The following is a 23,350-nucleotide window of genomic DNA, read 5'->3' as shown; positions in this document are numbered from 1 at the left end:
GCTCGCGGGAAAGGCAGAGGCAGGGGCCGTGGAGGATGCGAGTCTGAGGTCTTGTTGTCGGTACGGAGTCAGGAAGAGTGTGTGCGGAAGAGCGAGAGGCTCCGGGACGGGAAGGGGTGGGGGTGGGGGGGGGGGGTAGAGGGGGAGGAAGTGGAGAGGGAGAGAGCGTGTGTTTAGGCTCACCTATGTGCGGGCGTTGCTGGGGCGTAGTCCAAGCGACAGTCATCGCGGGTGTGCAACCGGTCGATCTGTTACCGGGCCGAGGTGACGGTCGACCTGACCCTTGAATCTGGGCAGTGTTGCATCCGAACGACAGCGTTTGACTCTGTAACTGGCTCGTACACACGTGGTTCGAAGACCTCGTTCCTCAACAAGTTTGATGTTGGCTCCAGATACCCATGTTGGTACGACGAAGACGATCCGTCGACGGTCATTCTGGAGAAGAAGTTCCCGTGGGCAGCGCTGATCATCTCCATCTTGCTCGGCTTGTGGTTACTGATTTCGTTCTGCGTATTCTGCATTGGCGGCATCGGCACGTTCTGTGACTGTGAAGAAATCTCGGAAGGCTGCGACGCTTGCTGCCCGTGCTGGGACCAGTACGACGGCTGCGTCTGCCCGTCGTGCGCGCCAGCAGCGGCGCCGGCAACAACACGGACGTCGACGTACGGTAACTCGCGCTCGAATCAGCCGAACCCGGGCTTGTGGATGGAGTCGCTGTCATCGTCGTCCGAGGAGCCGCGCCCGTACACAAGCGCGTACGGCGGAGCCGTGCCCAAACCCAAACCCAAGCCGCACAACGAGCCACTGCCGAGCTACACCGGGTTTGGCGGAACAGCCGCCAATCTGCCGCCGCCGCCGGCATATGACGACGTCGTCGTGTAGTCTGAGCCGCCTGTAAACCGCGAGCGCTCACCACTCGTATCCCACCTGGAGCCAGCTCGGCTCGGTGTAGGTGATGCCGAACAGAGCACAGAACTCGCGGAGCTTGTCGATCTTGCCCAGCGCCGTCTTTTCAAACGTCTGGCACGCCCTCCAGTCAAAGTACTTGGGCGAGGAGAAGGTGTACGAGACGGTGTGCAGGGCGAGGTACGAGCCCTCGCCGTTTGGCCCCACTGGCCGACCTGGACTCCGAGCTCGGCCAGCGCATCGTCGATCTCCTCGGCATCCATATTGCCAGCCTCGAGCCCATTGGCCGCCAGCCACTTTGAGATCCAGTAGTCATGCACATCCTTCTTCACCCCAAAGTGCCGTCCCGATCGAGTCCGCTTGAGCTTGGGCGCTTCAGCTGCAGTCGGCGTGAGTGTGTGCGCAGGACGGGTGTGTGTGGGAGGGTGCAAAGAGAGGGGATCGGGAGGGGGGAGGGACATCATGACGTACTCTGACACAGCAGGCCATCGATAGAGGCATTGTACACAATGCCAAACACCATGATACAGCTGATTGTGGCGGGGAAGGTGTGAGAGACGATCGAGAAGAGGAGGAAGAGGAGGAAGAGGAGGAAGAGGAGGAAGAGGAGGAAGAGGAGGAAACCACGACCCAAATCGGACGCAAGGTGGGGACGGGGGAACGGGGATGGGGGGACGGGGATGGGGAGGAGGGGGATGTGTGAGTGGAGGAGGGAGACAGAGAGGGAGAGGGAGTGAGAGAGAGAGAAGGAGGGAGGAGAAGGTAAGCATACGTTTGTTGCTTGCTGCGACCGCTGCGTCCACCGCTCATGGCCGAGAGTGCAGTGTGGCGAGTTGGCGAGCTGGCGAGTGGGCGTGGGCATGAGCGTGGGCGTGGGCGACGGAGGGGAGGGAAAGGAGCAGATATGAATTGGCGATGTGGGTAAGTCTTGGGCGTTTACGACGAGTCGGAGGAGGATGACGAGGAGGAGGAGGAGGAGGAGCCCGAGGAGGAGGAGGAGCCCGAGGAGGAGGAGGATGAGGAGCGGACGGTGCCAACCATCGACGAGTCGGACGACTTTTCGTTGAGGAAGAGCGGTGGTGAGGGCGATGATGACCGATCAGGGTTCGATGTTTCCGACGATCGGAGCGAGCCGTGCGAGACTAGTAGGAGAAGGAGGAGAGTTAATGGTGTGAGTCTGTGTGCGAGAGCATGGACACAGGGTGTGTGTGTGCGGATACAGGCTCAGAGTCGACCCGGTGTAGATCCGCAGCCGGCTTAGCCAACCAGGCGCAGATAAGCGTTCGACTACGCCGGCCAGGCGCAGATCAGTAGCTGGCTTAGCCGACGCTGAGCACGAGCAGATCAGTAGCCGGCTTAGCCGACCAGGTGCAGATCAGCAGCCAACTACGCTGAGCACGAGCAGATCAGCAGCCGACCACGCCCAAAGCCAAAGATCTGACCCACCCACCACCTTCACATCACCGACGTCGCATGACAGGAGCTGGCAGCTGCAGACCTAGCGATTCAGCTTGTTGCAGCTCAAACTGCAGCAGCTGGGCGTATCCCCCCCCCCCCCCCCCCCGCCACACACACCACCCTATATGACGTACCCTTCTTCTTACGCTTCACCCGCTCATACTCCTTCCCATCCTTCCACAGAAAGTTTGAGACATGGGCAACATTGCCCTTGTTGCCACGCTTGCGACCAGCAGCGACCCGCTGCTTGCGAGGGACGACCTTGCGGGTACGCGAGCTGGTCGACTTTGTCTTCTTGCTCTTCCCTTCCTTACTCCCCTTGCTCTTGCTCTTCTGCTTCTTCTTTACACTGCTGGCCTCGGCCTGCATCTTCTTGCTCTTCTTGCTCATCTGCTGCCTGCCCGCGTAGTCGAGTACCAGTGCCGCTGTTGCCGCTGCTGCCGCGGACGCTGCCGCTGCCGCCACTTCGGCCGACCGCCTTTCTTTGCTGCCATTGATCGATACTCGATAGAAATGCTGGCGGTAGGCCATCGACTGGCCGAGACTGACCCAGTTGGCGCTGTGAGACCGGCTGCCTGCCTCGCCAAGCAGGTTGCGGTTGTTGCTGTTGTTGCGGCTTCTGCAGGCTTTTTATTCCGCTATGCACGCGTGAGGGTGGAGCGCGGGATCGATCAGAGCAACGGGGCTGGTGGTGGATGACGCGACTCAGCCAAGGAGCGGCTCGCCGGTGGCCTTGTTGACGACAAAGTGGCGGGTGAAGCGATCGCCGTTGAAGAACGACAGATCCTCGAGGCATGTGGTGTTGGCGGCCGAGGTGAGCATGGACGATCCGCCTCGGAGCGCAGCGTGCGAGGCCTGGAGGGCACGGAGGCGGGCGGCAAAGGGAGTGATGAAGGTCATCTCGTCACGGGAGATGAGCTCGACGTCGCGGCCGTCGTGGGCAGGCAGCGGGCCGCCGTCAGTGGCAAGCACCCGCTGCAGCGAGTTGAAGAACTCCATAAAGCGCGCCTTTTGATCGCCAGCGCCCTTCCACGAGAGCAGGACGTAGTACCGCTCGCCCTCACGGACAACCAGTTTTAGCCAGGCCGATGACTCAAGGTAGTGGGTACGGAAGTAGTGCAGCGAGAGGTCGTTGCGATCAAAGGAGAGGCTCGCTGATCGGAACACGCCCGACTTGGTCACTGTCATCGACTCGTGGGTGATAGCAACTGTGACTCGGAAGACAACCCAGAGCGCAATAGCGAGGACACACCAGAGCGAGGTGATGAACATGGCGAGGCCAGCGAGGCCGTAGTAGACCTCAGACGAGGTAAAGTAGCCTGCGTTGTACGGTCGGGTTCCTCTCGTCAGCAGCAGTCCTGTCGCCGCAAACATCAGAATGACAAAGAGCGGGAAGAGTGTCAGCTTGCCAGTAAAGGTGTACTTGATCACTACCGCATCACCATCACCACCACGGTCATCACCACCAGCTCCCGCTCTGCCTCGGCCACCTGGCCCTGCCCCTGCCCCTACCCCTCCCTCCGACCTCAGCAGCGGCTCTCCGTCCATCCCAACTCTTCCTCTCCGCATGACTGCACCCTGAACAAGTGTGTGTACACTATGTAGGGAAGGACAAGTACACAGAGAGTGGTGGGTGTGGATGTGGTGGTGGTGTGTGTTCGGCACCTGCGACTTTGGTCACTTTGCCTCTGCTCTTGCCAAGACAACCGTGTTGACGACCGTGGTGGTGATGATGGGGGGGGTGGGGATCATGGTAGGAATGTGTGGAGGGGAAGTGATGTGGGTGCTAGTCGATGCTGATGGCGTGATGAGGGTGATCGGTGATCGGTGATTGGTGACGGGGATGTGAATGGGTTTGAGGTGTTGATGCGTGTGCGTGTGTGTGTGTGTAGGGGAGAGGGGGTCAGGGGGGGGGGGAGATCGGTGAGGTGATACGATGATCTGCGATGATGATCCGCAATGTTGAGGGTAATATCGGTAGTGGTGATGATCGGTGACGCAGGTGTGACGGCAACGTGGCTGTGAGACCATGAACCAACCAGGGCAGGGGACAGCAACTACTGATCGACATTGCCCTCTGCACAGGGAGTGCGCCACACCAATACAAAGACACCAGTGTTAGTTCAACAATCCCATTACAATGGTCATCGATCATCGATGTAGCAATGGGTGCATCTGGCGCTTAGCTAGCTTATCCGGTATGATGATCATATCATTCTCCACAACACAACTGGATGGACAGTTTGTCGCTCCCTTCGCCCCTCTCTCTCGTTCAATGGCCAGTCTGTCAGCTTGAGCCAACCAGGACTTTGTGCTCGCAAACTTGACCCACAACCTTCCTCATTTACTACCTCTTTGGCCATGTCTGCCATCTCAGACTACTCGTATTCATACGGCGGCGACAATGAGGATGGCAACGAGCCAGAGGCCGAGACCAAAGTCATCTCGCACGACTCGGGCGACTCGGGCGACTCGGGCGACTCGGGCGACTCGGGCGACTCGGGCGACTCGGGCGACTCGAGTTCGTTGCCTCTGAGAGTGACCACGTCTGCAGCGGTTCGTCGTCGTCATCGTCGCGGTGGTGGCGAATCGCTGCCATCGACTGCTCCTAGTGTCGGTGGATCTGGCGCGTGGGCGAGTCCGGGCCTCAACTCGACCTTGACATCATCGGTCAAGTTGCAGAGCCTGGCTAATGCCCAGGTGGAGACCGGCGCCGGCCCGCTCACCGCTCCGCTCCTCAAGTCGGGCGCGCTGATCGGAAGCCTTCCGCCTCCGGCTCCACCACCTATGCCCGAGATTTCGTCAGTGCCGGCGAGGACCCGCAAGCCTCCGCCGCACAAGTTTGTCCGCCCGCCTATGCTCGGCATCCCTGTTCATCTCAGCTGGAAGGAGCTCGAGCCGCCAAAGGTTGGCCGGGTCCAGTGGATCCGCTCGGTCATCGAGCTGCCAGTGGCCATGCTCATTCTGTTTCTCTCGGTCTCGCTCGCGCTCGGTGGCCTGGTCTACGCGCTCACGCCTGCAAACGAGATGGCGTACGGCGTCAAGCGCCAGCATCAGCTCTGGTACCTCTCAGTCGAGCTACTCGGATGGGTCGCCCTTCGGGTTGTCATTGGCGCCATCTTCCATCGGGCCGAGCCGCGGTGGTACTTTTCGTTTCCGTTTGTGGTGCTCGATGGCTCCAAGCGGACGCTGACAACGGTCATCTGGGCCATCGTCTCGCTCGCGCTGCTCGAGACCGTGGTGGGCGACTCTGATGGCGGGCGACTCGACACCCGGCTCAACAAGGCGCTCTCGACTATTCTATTTGTCTTTTCCGCCCATCTCGTCAAGCGCGGCCTCGAGCGGGTGTATCTCGAGCACATCAACCACGAGCTGCACGGCGCCGACCTCGAGGCACACCTCGCCAAGGAGGCATCCGTCGCAAAGTTGCGGATGTGCCGACCGGAGCTCGCCTCCAAGTGGGTCACCCCGCCCGAGCCGCCGGTCACCTTTGATTTCACCTACACCATGCGCGCCCTCCTCGGCCCCGTCCTCAAGCCTGAGGTCTTTACCCACTCGGAGGAGGAAAAGCAAGCGGCAGCAGCGGCGCGGGCCTCGGACATTGTGCTCAACCTCGACCCGGGCGATGTCGGTAAGTTTGGCATCGCCGACGTCGAGGCTTACCTCGAGCCTGGACCCGAGGCCGACGCCGCCATGGCCCTGTTTGCACCAAGCAAGCGTGCCAACATCGCCACTATGGAGGTCGACTACGAGACGGCAGTCTCGGCCATCACCGATGTGTTCAACTCGCGCGAGACGCTTTACAAGGTTCTCCACGAGCGAGCCAAGATCTCTGCCATCATTGCGTACGTGACTGGCGCGGTCTTCTGGCTCTCGGCCTCGGTCGGGGTCCTCATCTCGTACGAGATCGACTTGCTCAAGTTTGTGCTCCCGCTTCTCGGCTCCTTCCTCGGCCTCTCGTTTGTGTTTGGCAACACGGTCCAACAGGCGTTCAACGCCTTTGTCTTTACCGTTGTCCTCCACCCGATCTCGCACGGCGACCGCATCACCGTCACCGTCGGTTCGTTTACCTATCCAACGCTCATTGTCTCGTCGACCTCGCTCCTCCTTACCGAGTGCTACGCCACGGACGGACGGCTCTTTGTCTTTCCCAACTCGCTGCTCTACGGCGCGGTCATCACCTCGTTCAAGCGATCGCGTGAGTTTGCGCTCCTCCTCTCGCTCCAGGTCCAGGCTGATATCTCGCTCGAGCAGTTTACCTCGGTCGAAGCCGATGTCAAGGAGTTTCTCAAAGTCGACTCGGGCACCATGCCGTGGGACAAAGAGATCATGGTCTTTGTTGACGAGATCACCAACTCGAACCGCCTCCAATTTAACGTCCGCGTCAAGCTCATCGCCGTCACATGGAACGCGCCCAAGAAGTTTGTCCTCGCCCGCACCCGCCTCCTTCTCAAGGTCCAGGAAATCCTGCGAACCCACGGGATCTCGTACGAGCAGCCGATCCAACCCGTCCGCTTCATCAACGGCCCGCAAGCTGCGGTCTTCAACGGCGGCTTTGATGCAGGGCTCACCGCTGGGCAAGCCGGAGTCGTTGCTCAGGGCCATGCTTCCGCTCCAATGGGAACATGAGCTCGGCTGCGAGGCTGGAGCCTGGCTCGGGGGTGGACACCCACTTGTCTCTCCTGCTGCGTTTCCGACTCGACGTTATCGCGGTCATGGATCCAGCGCACGCCATCGACAGCGCAGGCTTGCGAGTGCTCTTTATCCCCGGAACCGGCGCGCATGAGGCGCAGATGGCAAAGTACACTCTCTCCACAGCACACTACTCGGCGTCTGCCGATCAGTATCCCGTCGCCTGGTTGCCGCCGGCCTCGACCCGACTTGTTGATCTCCCCGAAGCGCGGCGCCAGACAAATCGTTGGGCGCCGCACATTGTCCCTGCATTCTTGCAATACGCCATTCGCGCGTATGTTGAGCCGTGGTGGACCGGCGTTGCCCTCGACGACCCGGCGCCCGGCTGGTTTCGCCCGCTCGACGCAGGCCGGACCGACTGGGGGCAGGACGGCGAGATCGCGGCTGTCCTGGACGCGCTTCGCGAGCTTGGCGAGGACGAGCCAGGAGCCAAGGTCCTGCTCTTTGGTTGCTCCCGCGGCGCAGCGGTGGTTGCAGGCGCCGTCGCTGCTCTCGGCTCGGAGACGTGCGACGTCGACGTAGCGGTGGTCGGCGCTGTTCTCGAAGGATGCTTCGATACCATTCCCAACGTCCTCGCCGCGCGCTACACGGGGTTCGGTGGCAGGCTTGTCGAGCGTGTGTTGCGGCTGGTGACGTCATGGCGACCGGATGGACCGTCGCCGCTGGCGCAAGCTGCCGCCATTGCCGCCGCGGGCATCCCGCTGCTGATGGTCACCTCGGCTGTTGACACCAAGGTTCCGCCGCAGTGCACCGTCCGGCTTCACCGCGCGATTGCCAACGCAGGCAGCAAGCCGCGGCTCCTCATCCTCGCCGACTCTCCGCATCCGATGTATACCTGTGCAAACGCTGACGACATGGCTGCGTACAAGGCGGTACTGCTCGAGTTTATCCACAGTCTCTGATCGATGCCTCCACTGCCAGGCCCCCATCCGAGGCGAGTTGCCGCCCGATTCCGAGCCGCTGACTGCCTATCGCCGAACCTCGAGCCGTTGTTCGCTTTCCAGCCGATCTCTCCCCCTCCCACTCAACTCCACCCATCGACATGCTCCGACCCTTTGCCAGGCTCATCGGCTGACCCCCCCGGACCGAGATCAGACCAGGCCAGACCATGGCCACAGCACAGCCGTCACATCAAAGCGATCAGTCGGCTAGACGGATAAAGACATGATCACCCGAGGCACAGACGTCAACGAGGTAGTGCTTCGGATTGAGCAGAGGACCATCAGGCGATGCCTTGCGATACTCTACAGGTAGAGCCATAGTGAGACCATCCGAAGTCTTGCCCTTGCACCTCGCCCTTGCACATGCCCCGAGCCATTGGACAGGCTGTCCACCTTCACCAGCCTCCACGAACACCACCTTGTCACCAATGTGCACCACAATACGCATGAACTTTGCAACTACCACAACGTTCCCCCGAGCGAGGTGTGTGTGTGTGTGTGTGTGGGTGGGGGGGGGGTGCATGTGGGCGTGTTGGCGTCTTGGTCTCGCCCCTCTCTCGACGTCACCCGTCACCGCCATGTCGGCCTCTTGCTTGGTTTGACCGCGCGTCAAATCGATGCCGCATCAGGCGATCCTACCTGATCCGCTCTGCCTCGGCTGACGTCTTTGTCTCGGGCGACCGCAGCGAGTGTAGTGGGGCCACGATGGTGGCATGATCTCGTCCTTGGCCAGATCAACCTATTGATGAGTCTCTTGCCATCGGATCTTCGATGGATTTATCGCGGTTCCGCGTCTGTTCAACCTCCAGTTGCGAGCTCCGAACGCCAAGACTGTAGTCTGTGGCATGAGATGGCGTCAGATGTACAGCTGCGGCGGATCATCATGGTGGAATGGTGATGCCGACACGTCCCACTGCCCATCGCCGCATCGAGCGACAAAGTCCTCCTGGGAGAACCCCCCTCTACCACCGCATCCCCCCCCTCCCGTATCTGTTCTGCGCGCATGTCCCTTCCTCCTCCTCCCCATCAACCGATGGCGCGATGGGCGGCGTGCGGCGATTCAGCGGCGAGACGGCTGACGGGTGGAGAGCTGACATTGGGACATTTGCTCGGCGAAGAGGGCACAAAACGGCGATAGCATCACCACTACACTCGGATCATCCGTGGAGGGACAAGTCGTCCGAGTTTGTTCTCACCAACATGGCAGCAACGATGGACCTTGCATCTGACAGTGAGCCACTTACACGAGCGCATCCTTCTGCCTTTGCCGCTGGTGAGTCGGTGCCATCGCGCAAGCGGCGCGTTGAGCTGAGCGGTCCGGTCCGAGGGAAGCGGCGGGCACCGCTTCTGGCGGCAGCAGGCATGGAAGGCACTGGGGGAGCCGCAGTTAGCGGAGAGCAAGGTGGAAGGCTGCTTCAGTTTGTTCCGGTGGCTGCGGGCGAAGGCGTACTGTATGTGGCCCATCCTCCGCCGAGTCGGACTGGATTCGGCTGGGGCGGGCAAGGCGGCGGGTCGCGGAGCGGGAGCGGGAACGGAGGCGGCGGATGGAGCCCGGGCGAGAAGGGAAGCAGCAGTGGCGGGGCAAGCGGTGGCGATGTTATGGCTGAGTCACAGACTGCCACCGGTGCGCTCTTCCTTCCGCTCTCGGACGATCTGCTCATCAACGTGGCCAAGTACGACCAGATCTCGTTCCGAGCCCAGGTGACCGTCTTTGCCGGCGAGGAGGCTGGCAAGTTCTCACACAAAGCGCTCGGCTCAATCATCCACTTTTGGCGCTTTGACATGCTGACAGGTCAGCTCTACATTGCGGTCTCGCTGTGTTTTGAGGCGACCGCCGCCGACGCCTACGAGGCGTTGCGGCAGAAGCTCGTCGGCGAGTGAGGGGCTTGGGCGGCGATCAGGCGCGGCCGGTAGCGGCGAGACGGACGACAATCACGGTGACGTTGTCGGTCGATCCGACGTCAATGGCGGCACGGACGAGGGCTTTGGCCGCGGAAGCCTCGGTGCCGGTGTCTGTGACGAGCTCTTGAGCGACAATGGCGGCGGCGTCGTCGTCCGGGATGACATCCCACACGCCGTCACAGGCCATGATGAAGAAGGCTCCGGCCGCCAGCTGGGCCGCAGTCACAAGGGTGTCGGAGAGGTACGGCTCGGATGGGACAAAGTCCTTCATCGACCCGTCCCCGAGAGCGCGCGCGACGGCGAGGACCGAGACGACGCGGCCGCCGCTGACAAACCCGCCTGCAGCCTCGATGCGCTCGACCTCGTCGGCATCGTCGGCCTTGTGGTCGCGCGAGAGGCGGATTGCTGTAGCGTCACCAGCATCAGACTTCACCACCAGCACTGTCCGGGTGTCGCCGGCGTTGGCCGAGTGAATCCACGTTCCGCGCCCGGTAGAGTCGGGGACGACCAACGCAACCGCGACAGTTGCACCCGAGTACACGATGCCGTCCTCTAGCAGGGCATGATCGGCGTGAGCGAGCGCATCAGCCAGCGCCACACCGACGTGGCGGCCACCCGCGGTCCTACCAGCAACAGCCTCCAGCGATGTGGCCAGAATGGTCGGAAACTGCTTCTCCATCAGCGCCGACGCCTTTCGACCACCATGACCATCAAAGACAGCATACAGCGCCGGCTGCACGCCATCGACTTCGACCAGCTCCCCTGCGCCCGTCTCCAGCGCCTTGATCATGATGTGCTTGTCCTCCATTGTCCGTCGGTACTTGCGGTTCTTGTCCTCGGCCACCCCATCACCCATCACCACGCATCCGTTCCACATAGCCCCCACCGATCCGTCCTCGTCCACCGCCACCTCTGCGCCCGCCTCCACCTCTGCGCCCGCAGCCTTGTCTGCAACTGCCACCGGCTTGTCGGTAACGTCAGCCATGTCGTTCCTCAACAGACACACAGATATACCTAAGTACGCGTATGTGGGGAAAGAGTGGTTGTGACTCGCTCTCGTTCCCTGCCTTCCACCAGCTCGTGGTCCTTGGCTGGTGGTCAGCACCTGGTGTGGTGGTCACAGGTGCCTTTCGCACTGTGCTTTTGGTCCGACTCATCGACCACACCCACCCACCCACCCACCCCACCCACCCCACCCACATACATCAACTCCCAAATCCAATACTTTCTCACTCATCGGCTTGCCCCATTCAATCCGGATGCCCAGTCAGATCTGTAGCCGTAGTTGCCGGGATGCCTACCCTCCCGCCCCCAGATCTGATCTCATCTCGCTCCTTACACTACCCACATCACCGACAACCACAGCACCGTGTCTCTGCCATGAATCATCATGTACGCCCGTACAAGTAAATCCATCACTCGCTGTGTCATCCGAATCCCCAGATCCTTTGGTATGGCGCTCGACCCGGCCTGTCCCCGGCTAATGCCGACCGCCACAGCGGTCAAACTGCCGTAGCTCCGCTCTCCACACGACTCCTTTGCCGCGGCATGGCAACCAGCTCGACGTATGTGTCAACGACCGGGTCGACTTCTGGGGATGGGACCGGAGACGGGACGGGCTCGGGCTGTGGCATGGCAGCCGTCGTCATCGACTCGCCGACAGAGAGCGACGACGGTGAGCACAGCGTGTTTGAGGTCGGCAACGAGTCAATCGAGGTGGTCTGGACACGAGACGAGCGATCGCTGCGGCCGAGCGGGCTTCAGCCACCACCGCCGCCGGCTAAGCCGCCGCCACCGCCGCCACTCCCACCACCGATGGCCAATCCGCCGCCACCGCCTCCGATGCCGACCCCGGATGCGTGGGCTGAGGTGCTCCCGCGCGAGCCGCGGCGGATCTCGTCGTCCTCAGGAATACGAAGGCCGCCGACGCTCGGCATTCCACTCCGGCTGCCGACCTCGCTCTCACATGACATCTCATCGCGATCAAACCTCCAGGCGCTGGTGTCTGAGCTCCCGGTCGCCTGCCTTGGGCTGCTGCTTGCAGCTGGCTTTGCGGCGGCGGCGATCATTTTCACGGTCACGCCTGCATCAGAGGAGTCGTACTCACTCCCGCTGCAGTATGAAATGTGGTTCTGGGCCATCGAGCTGAGTGCGTGGGCACTTGTGCGGCTAGTGGTGGCGCTGGTGTACTACGCGATCAAGCCTCGGGTCTACACCTCATTTGTGTTCTACATTCTCGAGCGGACGCCGCGCGACATCACGTCGGTTTTATGGGGCGTCATGAGTCTCGCCATTACGCCACAGTTTGTGGGGCCGGATACTGAGGCGCGGCTGCGCAAGCGGCTAGTCCAGTTCCAGCTCGCGGTCACGCTCATCTACCTCGCACACCTGATCAAGAACGCGGGCGAGCGAATGTACCTCGAGCGGATTCACTACGACCTGTACGGATCCGAACTGGAGAAGCATGTGCGCCGCGAGGAGGCCATTTGCGCGCTGCGGCGGTGCCGGAAGAGCGCCGTGCCGCACTGGGTGACGCCTGCGCAGCCGCGGCACACCCACGATGTGCGCAAGACGATGCGCGGCCTGCTGGGCGACGCGCTCGGCGAGGAGCACCACTTTTTCACGCCGGCGACCAAGCGCGAGGCTGCGGCTGTTCGCGCCGCCGACATACTGGTCAACCTCGACCTCGATGAGCGCGGCTACTTTGAGCTCCGCGACATCGAGCGCGAACTCGGGCCCGGGCCACAGGCGCTGGCGGCCATGGCCATGTTTGTCCGCTCGCGGCGGCGGCAGCTCGACCGTGTCCAAGTCAGCTACGAGGAGGCCGTCGATGTCATCTTTGAGGTTTTTGAAGAGCGCGAGCGGCTGTATCGGTCGCTTCACGCCCGCGGCGAGCTCTCTAACGTCCTCCATCGGGTCTCATCTGTCCTGTTCTGGTTTGTGGCGGGCATGGCAGTCCTTGTGGCGCTCGGCGTCTCGTTCTTTGAGCTTGTCATTCCGACCGGCACCTTTCTGCTCGGTATGTCTTTCCTCTTTGCGTCGACGGCGACGCGAGTCTTCAACTCGATTGTCTTTCTCCTTGTCCAGCGCCCGTTTGCGGTCTCGGATCGAATCAAGGTCATCCATCCGTCGGCCGAGTACCCGACGCTCATTGTGCACGCGGTCCACCTGCTAACAACCGAGGCCTTTACCCCTGGCGGCGAGCTGTACCAGCTGCCCAACGCCATGCTCTACGACGCGGTCATCGTCTCGCACCGCCGCTCGCGCGATCACGCCATGCATGTGGCGGTGACGGTCGCAGCCAAAACCGGAGCCCACGCGGTGGCCGCGATCGAGGCGCGCCTCAAGGCGTTCTTCCTCGAAGACACCTCGATCCCGTGGGATGTCAGCTCAGCTATGGTCTGGATCTCGGACCTTGTCGACTGCCACAAGCTCTCGCTCTCGGTCTGGGTTGGCCTCATTGACGTCAACGCCCACCAAGTCGGCAAGTGCCTGACGGCCAAGTCCAAGCTCTACGTTCAGCTTCGTACTATCCTCGACGACCTCCACCTCGACTACGAGCAACTCCCGCTCCCGATCACTGTCCGCACGCACTCGGACGACGACTTGATCCCACCGGCCGCGCCTGGTACCGCCCGCACGAGCGCTGGCGCAAGTGTCACCACCGCCGCACAATCTTGACATGTTCTCCTCTGCAAGTCATCACAATGGTTGACCAAGATCTGGCCCGATTCCTACGGCACCACCTCGTCGGCTCTGCCGCTCTCATCACTCATGACATGACCCGTTGGCCAATATGGCTCCTGTTGGGTTGAGCACCCTCATTTCGCCGAAAACGAATGAATGGAAGGCATCATCGGCCTTCGTGAAGGCGTCACCGTGCGGGGAACGACCTGCCACTCGACTCGCATACGACCTACAGAGGGTACGTCAGTTGAAGGCCAACCCCCCTCCCCCCCCCCACCACACCACCAGCGACCCATTCCCCACCACCAGCAGAACATCTTCCATTTATACATACCATAGGGTATGGTAGTTGGGAGCAGAGGTGGTAGGGGTACTGGGCAAAGGAAGTGGGTAGGAGGGGGGGGGTGGCGGGAGTCGCCGAAAGGGATCATGAATTCATCCCGTGACGCGGAGCAAGGGCTCAGAGGAAGGTGGTCGAGCAGGGCGTGACGCACACTCACACAAGGAGATGGTGATTGGAGGGATAGAACATGTCTGTTGTTGGGATCGACTTTGGTAATGACACGTGCAAGATTGGCGTTGTCAAGTCTGGCGGCGTGGATGTGCTCATGAACGACATCTCCAAGCGCGAGACGCCGACTATGGTTGGCTTTGGCTCGGGCGAGCGTCGGCTGGGCAACAACGCCAAGACCTCGCACGTCATGAACCTCAAGAACACGGTGACTTCGATCAAGTCGCTGCTTGGCGCCAAGTACTCGTCGGAGGCGATCACCGCGCTCAAGGACTCGCACTTTGTGCACTACGAGCTCGTCGAGGGCGAGAAGGCCGACTCGGTCGGCATCCGCGTGCCGATGGGCGACGAGAAGCGGACGATCTCACCCGAGTCTGCGGCGTCGATGATGCTCGGCCATCTCAAGGAGATTGCGGAGAACTCGCTGATGGCCAAGGTGTCTGACGTGGTCGTCTCTGTCCCGTCGTTCTTCACCGACGCCGAGCGGCGTGCGATGGTTGACGCGCTCCAGATTGCGGACCTCAACTGCCTCAAGCTCTTCAACGCGACGACTGCGGTTGCGCTCGAGTACGGGTTCTACAAGCCCGAGATCACCGACGAGACGCCGCGGACGGTCATGTTTGCCGACATGGGCGAGTCGTCGTTCGAGGTTGCGATTGTCAAGTTCACCAAGGACAAGCTCGAGGTTGTGGGCCGCGCAGCGGACCGGACGCTTGGCTCGCGCAACTTTGACGATGCGCTTTGCAAGCACTTTATGAAGGAGTTCAAGACCAAGCCCGGAATCGACGTTGCGTCGTCGGCCAAGGCGACGCTCCGGCTGCTTCAGCAGTGCGAGAAGCTCAAGCGTGTGTTCACCACCAACCCCGAGGGCCGGCTCTCGATCGAGTGCCTGCTCGACGACCGCGACGTCTCGCTCACGTACACCCGTGAGGAGTTTGAGGCGCTTGTCTCGGACCTTGCCGGCCGCGTCTCGAGCGTTGTCACCGCGGCGCTTGAGCAGTCTGGCCTCTCGTCGGCCGACATCCACTCGTGCGAGATGGTGGGCGGCGGCTCGCGCGTCCGCATTGTGCGCAACTGCGTGTCGGAGGTGCTCGGCGGCGCCGAGCTGTCGGACACGCTGAACAAGTCCGAGGCTGCCGCCCGCGGCTGCGCGCTCGCGTGCGCCATGCTCTCGCCGATCATCCGCGTCCGCGACTACGCCATTGTCGACTCGTCGATGTACCCGGTCTCGATGACTTGGATCGCCGACGACGGCGAGGCCAAGGCCTCGGCCACCTTTGTGGCCAACAACCCGGTGCCCAACTCGAAGCTCCTCTCATTCTACCGCTCGGGCCAGTTTGAGGTCGCTGCCGACTACGACGAGGCGCCGTACCCGGGTGCAGACACCCGGCTCGGCACCTACATCGTTTCGGGCTTCCCGGAGGGCATGTCTGCTGACGAGGTCCGCAAGATCAAGCTCAAGGTCAAGCTTGACAAGTCGGGCCTCATCCGCGTCCCGTGGGCGTACATGGTTGAAGAGTACGAGGTCGAGGTCGACGAGGCCGCCGAGGCCGCCGCCGAGGGCGGCGACGAGGCCAAGCCGTCGGGCGACGAGGCCGCTGCTGAGGGCGAGGCCGAGGGCGAGGCCGCTGGCAAGAAGACCAAGAAGAAGACCAAGCGTATCGACCTGACCGTCTCCGAGACCACCGCAGGGCTCACCGCGCCCGAGCTCATGGTCGCCCGCGAGCTCGAGGTCGAGCTGGCCTTCAAGGACAAGCTTGTCCGCGAGACCGGTGAGGCGCGCAACGCCGTCGAGTCGTACGTCTACGACCTCCGCTCCAAGCTCCGTGACGGCGAGCCGCTCGCCGAGTACATGCTCCCGGCCGACCGCGACGCCTTTGTCTCGCTCCTCAACGACACCGAGGACTGGCTCTACGACGACGGCGAGGACGCCGCCAAGAAGGTCTACGACGCCAAGCTTGCCGAGCTCAAGGCTATCGGTGACAAGCCCGCCCACCGTCGCGAGCAGGAGGCCAAGCGCCCCGCTGCCATCGCCTCGCTCCAGGCCTCCCTCGCCACTTACGGCGCCTTCCTCGCCTCGACTGACGACAAGTGGTCCCATATCGAGGACGCCGACCGCAAGAAGGTCCAGAAGATCTACGACTCGACCACCCAGTGGCTCAACGAGAAGCTCGCCGCCCAGAACGGCCTTGCTAAGACCGACGACCCAGCCGTCACCGCCGGTGCCCTCACCGCCAAGGAGAAGGCCCTGCACAAGGTTGCCCGCTCCATCGTCAACAAGCCCAAGCCCAAGCCCAAGGAGGAGCCCAAGCCCAAGGAGGAGGCCAAGCCCAAGGAGGAGCCGGCCGCCGATGCCGGCGCCGCCGGTGCCGAGGTCCCGCCGCCTGGCGACCTCGACTAAACCACAGTCCACACACCATCATCGATTGTCGCCACGTCTGGGCGATCAGTCATGTTTTGGTGTAGAGTGCGCGGCCGAGCTGTGGCCGTCAAAGTCTGCTGCGGAAACTGTTCCTCTTTGCAGTCATGATTCGGCCCGGTGGTCGATGCGGGCTTCAAACCCGTAGCTCGAGAAATTGAGAGGGGTTCGACTCCTCCTTGACTGCGTTTCTCTTTTTTTTGTACACCTTCTTATCAGCGTCACACCATCTCTTGCTGCGCGCATCGCCTCATTCCCTCTCCCCCCGTTTCCCTTCACTCTCACCCGTCGCCATCTCCACTCTTCCACTGCTCACCGCCTCCCCGACCTGTTCTACTTTCAATCATCCTTTATCTGTACCGCTTTTTTTTTGTCATTGTGTCCTGGGCTCCTCATCCCGTCACCATGACAAGTCCTCCCCTCCTCCCCATCTCCACCACTCTCTGCGTAGCTTGACGACTTGTACCAGCACGCCAACGTTTCTCTCTGAGTAGCTATATGTCACGAACTCCGCGTCGGCCAGCGAGCAGCCGTAGTAGGCAACGTGGGCGCGGGCAAAGACAGCGTTGGGGTAGACCGCAGGCCGTATCCGAGGCACAGCTGACAGCTGTGCAAGCGGCACCACCTGGAGACAGCCACCACGACAACGAGCTGCAAATATTGCCATCGGCTGAGACGGAGGACATTGAGGACTACTCATCGATCTATGGCTCATGGGACGGCGAAGCCGAGGCCGGGGTCGAGTCGGAGCTGGCGGCTCGGGCGGCGGGGCCAGCAGGAGCGAGCTCGCCGGACCTGCAAGTCCGTGTCAATGCGCATGATGCGGCAGCGGCGGCGGCAGCGGTCGGTGGTGCGGCAAACACCATCGCTGAGGCCATGCTCCGCAACCGGCGCAAAGCCAATGCCAGCTACCGCTATGCTACCGACCTCAACGCGTCGATCTCGGGCACGACGGCGGTGCAGGCGATTCGGACGCGGGCGCGGGGAATGTCGTCGGAATCGATGACTTCGGCTGATGTCGCGCAGCCAGCCTCATCGCAGGGGGCGCAGCCGATCTCGCCGACCTCAGCGAACGCGCCGCTCCCAACACCCGCTCCGCCTATTCCGCCGCCGCCGCCGCCGCCGCTGCCGCCGCCGGACGCGTGGGCCGAGCTCCTCCCGCGCGACCGGCGAATGATCCGCAAGCATGACCGGGTTAAGCGAACGCCGATGCTCGGCATTCCGCTCATCATGCCGATGGAGACACAGATGTTCACGCCCGGCTTTATCCGGGCGTTCCTCTCGGTGCCGCTGGCAGCGCTGGCGACGTTTGCATCGATTGCGTTTGCGCTCGCCGGCCTGGTGGTGGCGCTAACGCCAGCACACGAGCAGGCGTACGCGCTTCCGCTCGAGCACGGCATGTGGTTCTGGTCGGCGGCACTCGCCGGCTGGGTGGTCATGCGGCTCCTCATCACGGTGACCTACAACGTGCTCAAGCCGCGGTTCTACCTCACGTTTACCTTCTACCTCTTTGAGGGCGCACAGCTTGATCTGACCTCAGTCTGCTGGGCCATCACGCTCCTCATTGTCACGCCCACGGTTGTCGACTCGGGCACTGAGGCGCGGCTCCGAACGCTGCTTGTGGACATTCAGCTGATGGTGCTCTTTGTCTTTCTCGCCCACCTCATCAAGTTTGCCATCGAGCGCGTGTACCTCGAGCACATTCACTTTGAGTTGTTTGGCGCAGAGCTCGAGCAGCACGTCAAGAACGAAGAGATTGTGTGCAAGCTGACAACATGCTGCAAGAGGGCCAAGGAAAAGTGGATGACGCCGGTCATGCCGCCGCACACCCACGACCTGCACAAAACGATGCGGGCGCTGCTCGGGCAGGTCCTCTCGGACGATTTGCATCTCTTCTCCGAGGGTGAGAAGCGGCAGGCGTCGGCTGTGCGGGCGGCGGACTTGATGGAGAATCTCGACCGCAACGACAAGGGCTACTTCAACCTCGCGGACTTGGAGCGGGTGATGGACCATCCGGATGCGGTGCGGGCCATGTCGATGTTCGCGGCGTCGCGACGGATCAACCTGGCAACGCTCGAGGTCGACTACGACCTTGCGGTCTCGACCATCTTTGACATTTTCCAGTCGCGCGAGACGACGTACCGCATGCTGCGCGACCGCGGGCAGGTTGCCTCGGTCCTGCACGCCTTTACCGGAGCGCTCTTCTGGTCACTAGTCTTTTTCTTCATCCTCTCGTTCCTCGGAGTTGACGTCCTCCAGGTCCTTCTCCCGCTCCTCCTCGGTCTCGCGTTTATCTTTGGCTCGTCAGCGCAGGCGGCGTGGCAGTCATTCCTGTACATCTTTGTGGTTCGGCCGTTTTTCACCGGCGATCGGTTCACGCTCGAAGGCTACCCGACGCTCATTGTGGACTCGATCTACCTGTTCACGACCGAAGCCCACTCTCCGGACGGGCGGCAGTTTATCATCCCCAACTCGATGCTGTTCACCTCTGTGCTCACCTCGTACAAGCGGTCGAAGGACTACGCCATCAACGCGACCATCAACATGGACTCGCACGTGACGGCCCAGCAGGTCGCCGACATCGAGGCCCGGGTCCTCCGCTTCTTCTTTGACGACAACTCGGCGCCGTGGAACACCGACAACTTTATGGTTTGGGTCGACTCGATCGAGAACTCGGCCAACAAGCTCACACTCAATGTGTGGATCGGCCTCCTCGGCGTCTCCTGGCAGAGGCCGGCCCGATTCCTCGTCCCCAAGTCGCGTCTTCTCCTCAAGCTGCAAGAGATTCTCATCGACTTGGGCATCACCTTTGTCCATCCCACCCAGCCGATCGTCCTCGAGTCGTCTTCGATTCCGCGGATCAAATCTGATTGAACAACAACCGTTGAGCACGGGGCGGAAGGGGGGGGCGGGGGGTGAGGGGCGGGGCGGGGGTGAGGGGTGAGGGGGGCGAGCCCGTGAGCCGACGAGCGGGCACGGGCTGGCGACGAGCTGAGGTCGAAGCACTCCTCTCCGAGACGCCATCAACCTCGAGTCTTGCTCTGCTTCGCAAGAGTCATAGTCAGCAAGGAGGTGCGGGAGCAGCCGTGACTAGAGCCGAGAGCGAGAGCGAGAGTGAGAGTGAGAGCGAGAGCGAGAGCGAGAGCGAGAGCGAGAGCGAGGTGGCAGGCGGAGGTCTGAGCGGACGTAATGGCGACGGCAGCTGGTCGCTCGAGCAACAGCCAAAGGTGGACACGTGGGACAGGAAGGAGCGATCGGACAGGGGCTGGGGCTGGGGCTGGGACTGGGGCTGGGACTGGAGCTGGAGCTGGAGCTGGGGTTGGGGCTGGAGCTGGACGCGCACGGCAGCGGAGCCACTTTACCTCCACCGACCGATCACAATGGCAGCGCCAGCCGCGTAAGTGGTCCGAGTTCTCGTCGGCGGCCTCGTTTCTGTTCAAGGGCTTTACCCGTGGTGTTGCGCTTGAGTTTTGGACTCCACTGGGGCTGTGGTTGCGGCATGGCGAGGCCGATGGGAGTGATGCAGGAGGTGGCGCCTCCGGTGAGGCGAGAGGAGCGGGCGGCTCGTCGGGCGGCAAGGGCGACGGACAGTGGGTGCTGGCGGGGCTGACCCGCTTCGCCTCGGCGTCACGCAGCGCATCTGGAGTGAGCTACGCACTGGATGGCTCGCGAATCTACTACGACTCTTGGCTGCGAGTGATGAACAAGGAGCTTGGACTCTACGCCATGGCGCGGATGGGCTCGGCCGCGACCGACGACGTCAAGATGAGCGTGAAGCGGGTGGTGAGCGAGCCATGGGGCGTGGCCGAGACGAGTGTTTCAGCGCAAGTGGTATTTTACCTCCACCGGCGGCTCTCGTCCAAGGGCCACCGCATCCGGCGAGTCTCGCGGCACTCGGTCAAAGTGGTGGCCGAGACCGCGGTGCCGTGGTTCCGGGACGGGGCGCACGGGACGGCGCTGGCGATCCTCTCTCGGCGTGGGCCCGAGGTTGGCGCCGACATTGTGTTGCCACTCTCGGCAGCGGCGTGCGTTGGCGCCTCGGTCGGTTACTCGCTGAGCAAGCGGGCGGTCAAGTGGGTCGACGTTAAGATGGAGGTGATGGACGACGACGCGGTGGTTACGCTCTACTCGCAGGCCAAGGGCTCGAAGATTGGGGTGACGCTCGCACAGTGGCCCGGCCGCAACACGGTGCTGGCCATCGATATGGCACTGGCCAACTCGCGGCTGCTGGCGCGGTACGCCATGGCGTATCGGGTCTCGCAGTCGTCGATTGTGCGAGTCCGCCTCGACGGCGACTCACTCGCGCTCTCGCTGCTGTATGGCTCGGGGGCGTTTTCGTTTGCTTGCGTCCTCACCTACGGCGGCGAGAACGGTAATTTGGCACTCGGTCTTGGTCTCCAACTCGACGACATGTGCTAGTGCACGGCAGTCTCAAGGGCGGCACGGAGGGCGGCACGGGCACTAGCGTGCGAGCTGTGGCCGGCCGGCGGGGCGAGCGAGTCCCACAGCGCACACTGGCGCTCTTCGTAGTTGTGGCCAAGTTGCGAGTTTGCGGCGATAAAGTAGACTGGGCGCGAGGAGGTGTCGTAGGCCGGCCACGCCGTCGCCATGGGCTTCCCGAGGGCAAAGTTATGCCAGAGCTGCTGGATGGTGGCCGAGACGGCGGCGTCGGCGGCCGACCATGCGCACGGCTCGGGCGGATGCAGCGGCGGCGAGCCAAAGGTGGCCGGCACGTCGGCGTAGTGATATGCGCCCATGTACTTGTGCAGGTCACGCGGGTAGTGATCGCAGTGCGGCGGGTGGTCGTAGACGTAGAGATGGGTACGCGCCGAGCCTGCGGCGAGCAAGGATGCCGTTGTCCTCGTCGGGCAATGGAATACATAGTCGGAGAGCATGTGGGCCCAAGCCGATGCTGGTGGCACAAGCTGGTAGGCCGAGAGCGGATAGGCATCGAGGATCTGGGTGACGGCGGCCGGCGGCCAGAGCGCAGAGAGGCGGGCGACGAGCGTGTTGTTGGACATGTTTCGCTGAGTAGCGTTGGGCATGACAAAGAGAGTGCACGACTGCGCGCAAGTGCCGGCGACGACTGGGACATCAGGCTCAACACCGTCACGGGCAAGGACCTCATTCGGCTTGCCGGTCACGATCATGCCGTCGATGACGCCGCCGTACGAGGCGCCGGTGGTCTCGCCAAAGGCCTGCAGCGGGAGGGCATGGAGAACGGTTTGAGCTGAGAGCTCGCGGAAGCAGGCCAGCTGGGCGGGGGCTGGTTGCGGAGATGGGCGCAGCCTGTGGCGAGCGCAAAGGCGTCGCCTTGGGCAAGGGCGTCATCGAGCGGGGTGCCGGCGTCACAGTCGGGCGACTGCATGATGGCGCGGGCAAAGAGGGAAGACTCGCGGTGCTTGTGCCACACGAGATGGAAGCAGACGGAGATGGCGCCTGCCGACTCACCAAAGAGAGTAATGCCAGCCGGATCGCCGCCAAAGGCCGCCACGTTAGCGGCGACCCACTCCATTGCAGCAGCCTGGTCAAGGAGGCCGTAGTTGCCGGTTGTCACCTCTTGGGCCATCGAGGCGCGGGTGGCGAGAAAGCCAAACGGGCCGAGGCGGTAGTTCATGGTGACGACCACGGCATCTGTGAGGGTCAGGTTGAGGCCGTTGATGTCCTGATTGGCGGACGAGCCCGAGACAAACGAGCCGCCGTAGATGTACTCGAGGACAGGCCGTTGAGCTGCCGAGTGATCGGCGGCAAGCAGGGCTGCCTCGGGCAGGTAGAGGTTGATGTAGAGGCAGTCCTCCGACTGAACATGGGCCGGGACAGCCGTCGATGGCAGCTGGACGCAAGACGGAGCAAAAGCTGTGGCATCAATGTCATGCTCGGCCGCATCGGCCGGAAGCTGAACTGGCGGCCGCCAGCGGAGCGAGCCTACAGGCGGCTGGGCAAAGGGAACACCAAGAAAGACCACCGATCGAGTGCCCGTCTCCTTGTGAACGTAGGTAGCACCAGTGAGCTTGCCTGTCGTGGTCGGCACCACGTGAGTCACTGCGTGGTCTCTCTCCCAGGCAGGTGCCGTCATGGGGAAGCGCCGAGGGGCACCACCAGTAGCCGAATCAGCAGCATCAGTAGCAAAGATGACGAGAGTGAGGACAATGAGAGAGGCAACCAAGCACATGGTTATGTGTGTGGGTGAGTAGGAGGAGGAGGAGGAGAAGGAGGAGGGGGGAGTGTGGTGGAGTGAGGTATGCTGTGGCTGTGGCGGTGGCTTGCCGCTTGCATGCCGCAAGTCACACGACTTGCTACATGTGCGCGTGCAGCAATTGGGGGAGCGGGGGACGATGCGAGATGATGGAGATGATGGAGATGATGGAGATGATGGAGATGATGGAGATGATGGAGCTGATGATGGAGATGATGGAGATGATGGAGATGATGGAGATGATGGAGCTGATGATGGAGATGATGGAGATGATGATGATGGAGATGATGGAGATGATGGAGATGATGGAGATGATGGAGATGATGGAGATGATGGAGATGATGGAGATGATGGAGATGATGGAGATGATGGAGATGATGGAGATGATGATGGAGATGATGGAGATGATGGAGATGATGGAGATGATGGAGATGATGGAGATGATGGAGATGATGGAGATGATGGAGATGATGGAGATGATGGAGATGATGGAGATGATGGAGATGATGGAGATGATGGAGATGATGGAGATGATGGAGATGATGGAGATGATGGAGATGATGGAGATGATGGAGATGATGGAGATGATGGCCCATGTTGGGGATGATGGAGATGACAATGTGGGTGGGAAAGGGGAT

General features: G+C 62.0%; 12 protein-coding genes across 12 annotated transcripts in view; 7 read left to right on the top strand and 5 right to left on the bottom strand.

Moving 5' to 3' along the window:
• Positions 1-35: 35 nt before the first annotated feature.
• AMSG_08106 (uncharacterized protein) lies at positions 36-882 on the top strand (the record flags this gene model as incomplete). The annotated part of the gene is made up of 2 exons (XM_013899876.1): positions 36-41; positions 211-882. 2 exons carry the CDS (start codon positions 36-38, stop codon positions 880-882), a joined length of 678 nt encoding a protein of 225 aa, XP_013755330.1.
• Positions 883-909: 27 nt separating this feature from the next.
• On the bottom strand, positions 910-1,721 carry AMSG_08105 (uncharacterized protein; the record flags this gene model as incomplete). The annotated part of the gene is made up of 4 exons (XM_013899875.1): positions 1,679-1,721; positions 1,378-1,436; positions 1,122-1,285; positions 910-1,095 (listed from the first exon to the last, which is right to left on the bottom strand). Exons 1-4 carry the CDS (start codon positions 1,714-1,716, stop codon positions 910-912), a joined length of 447 nt encoding a protein of 148 aa, XP_013755329.1. The 5' UTR covers positions 1,717-1,721.
• Positions 1,722-1,822: 101 nt separating this feature from the next.
• On the bottom strand, positions 1,823-2,754 carry AMSG_08104 (uncharacterized protein; the record flags this gene model as incomplete). Its single annotated transcript, XM_013899874.1, has 2 exons — positions 1,823-2,048; positions 2,499-2,754. 2 exons carry the CDS (start codon positions 2,752-2,754, stop codon positions 1,843-1,845), a joined length of 462 nt encoding a protein of 153 aa, XP_013755328.1. The 3' UTR covers positions 1,823-1,842.
• Positions 2,755-3,069: 315 nt separating this feature from the next.
• Positions 3,070-3,912, bottom strand: AMSG_08103 (uncharacterized protein; the record flags this gene model as incomplete). Its single annotated transcript, XM_013899873.1, has 2 exons — positions 3,070-3,841; positions 3,890-3,912. The coding sequence occupies 2 exons, from the start codon at positions 3,910-3,912 to the stop codon at positions 3,070-3,072; spliced, it is 795 nt and encodes a 264-aa protein (XP_013755327.1).
• An 813-nt stretch (positions 3,913-4,725) lies between these two features.
• Positions 4,726-8,024, top strand: AMSG_12134 (uncharacterized protein; the record flags this gene model as incomplete). Its single annotated transcript, XM_013899923.1, has 3 exons — positions 4,726-4,920; positions 5,047-6,954; positions 7,014-8,024. The coding sequence occupies 3 exons, from the start codon at positions 4,726-4,728 to the stop codon at positions 7,956-7,958; spliced, it is 3,048 nt and encodes a 1,015-aa protein (XP_013755377.1). The 3' UTR covers positions 7,959-8,024.
• Positions 8,025-9,197: 1,173 nt separating this feature from the next.
• Positions 9,198-9,823, top strand: AMSG_08100 (uncharacterized protein; the record flags this gene model as incomplete). Its single annotated transcript, XM_013899872.1, has 2 exons — positions 9,198-9,730; positions 9,790-9,823. 2 exons carry the CDS (start codon positions 9,198-9,200, stop codon positions 9,821-9,823), a joined length of 567 nt encoding a protein of 188 aa, XP_013755326.1.
• A 71-nt stretch (positions 9,824-9,894) lies between these two features.
• On the bottom strand, positions 9,895-10,884 carry AMSG_08099 (uncharacterized protein; the record flags this gene model as incomplete). The annotated part of the gene is made up of 1 exon (XM_013899871.1): positions 9,895-10,884. The coding sequence occupies one exon, from the start codon at positions 10,882-10,884 to the stop codon at positions 9,895-9,897; it is 990 nt and encodes a 329-aa protein (XP_013755325.1).
• An 830-nt stretch (positions 10,885-11,714) lies between these two features.
• Positions 11,715-16,498, top strand: AMSG_12133 (uncharacterized protein; the record flags this gene model as incomplete). Its single annotated transcript, XM_013899922.1, has 2 exons — positions 11,715-13,556; positions 14,114-16,498. 2 exons carry the CDS (start codon positions 11,715-11,717, stop codon positions 16,496-16,498), a joined length of 4,227 nt encoding a protein of 1,408 aa, XP_013755376.1.
• A 516-nt stretch (positions 16,499-17,014) lies between these two features.
• AMSG_08096 (uncharacterized protein) lies at positions 17,015-19,390 on the top strand (the record flags this gene model as incomplete). Its single annotated transcript, XM_013899870.1, has 2 exons — positions 17,015-17,030; positions 17,148-19,390. 2 exons carry the CDS (start codon positions 17,015-17,017, stop codon positions 19,388-19,390), a joined length of 2,259 nt encoding a protein of 752 aa, XP_013755324.1.
• A 143-nt stretch (positions 19,391-19,533) lies between these two features.
• Positions 19,534-21,096, top strand: AMSG_08095 (uncharacterized protein). The gene has a single exon (XM_013899869.1). It carries the CDS (start codon positions 19,706-19,708, stop codon positions 20,933-20,935), a length of 1,230 nt encoding a protein of 409 aa, XP_013755323.1. The 5' UTR covers positions 19,534-19,705; the 3' UTR covers positions 20,936-21,096.
• AMSG_08094 (carboxylesterase) lies at positions 20,978-22,688 on the bottom strand (the record flags this gene model as incomplete). The annotated part of the gene is made up of 3 exons (XM_013899868.1): positions 20,978-20,989; positions 21,085-21,782; positions 21,869-22,688. The coding sequence occupies 3 exons, from the start codon at positions 22,686-22,688 to the stop codon at positions 20,978-20,980; spliced, it is 1,530 nt and encodes a 509-aa protein (XP_013755322.1).
• Positions 22,689-22,858: 170 nt separating this feature from the next.
• AMSG_08093 (uncharacterized protein) overlaps positions 22,859-23,350 on the top strand; it is a gene marked incomplete at both ends in the record, with an annotated part of 1,894 nt that continues 1,402 nt past the window's right edge. Inside the window, one exon of the mRNA XM_013899867.1 lies at positions 22,859-23,308. Within this exon, the coding sequence (XP_013755321.1) occupies positions 22,859-23,308 (450 nt within the window). The remainder of the gene's footprint in view (positions 23,309-23,350) is intronic.

The sequence above is a fragment of the Thecamonas trahens genome (genome assembly GCF_000142905.1).
Source record: "Thecamonas trahens ATCC 50062 unplaced genomic scaffold supercont1.41, whole genome shotgun sequence".
NCBI lineage: Eukaryota > Apusomonadida > Apusomonadidae > Thecamonas > Thecamonas trahens.
This window is presented reverse-complemented; position numbering and strand designations above follow the sequence as displayed.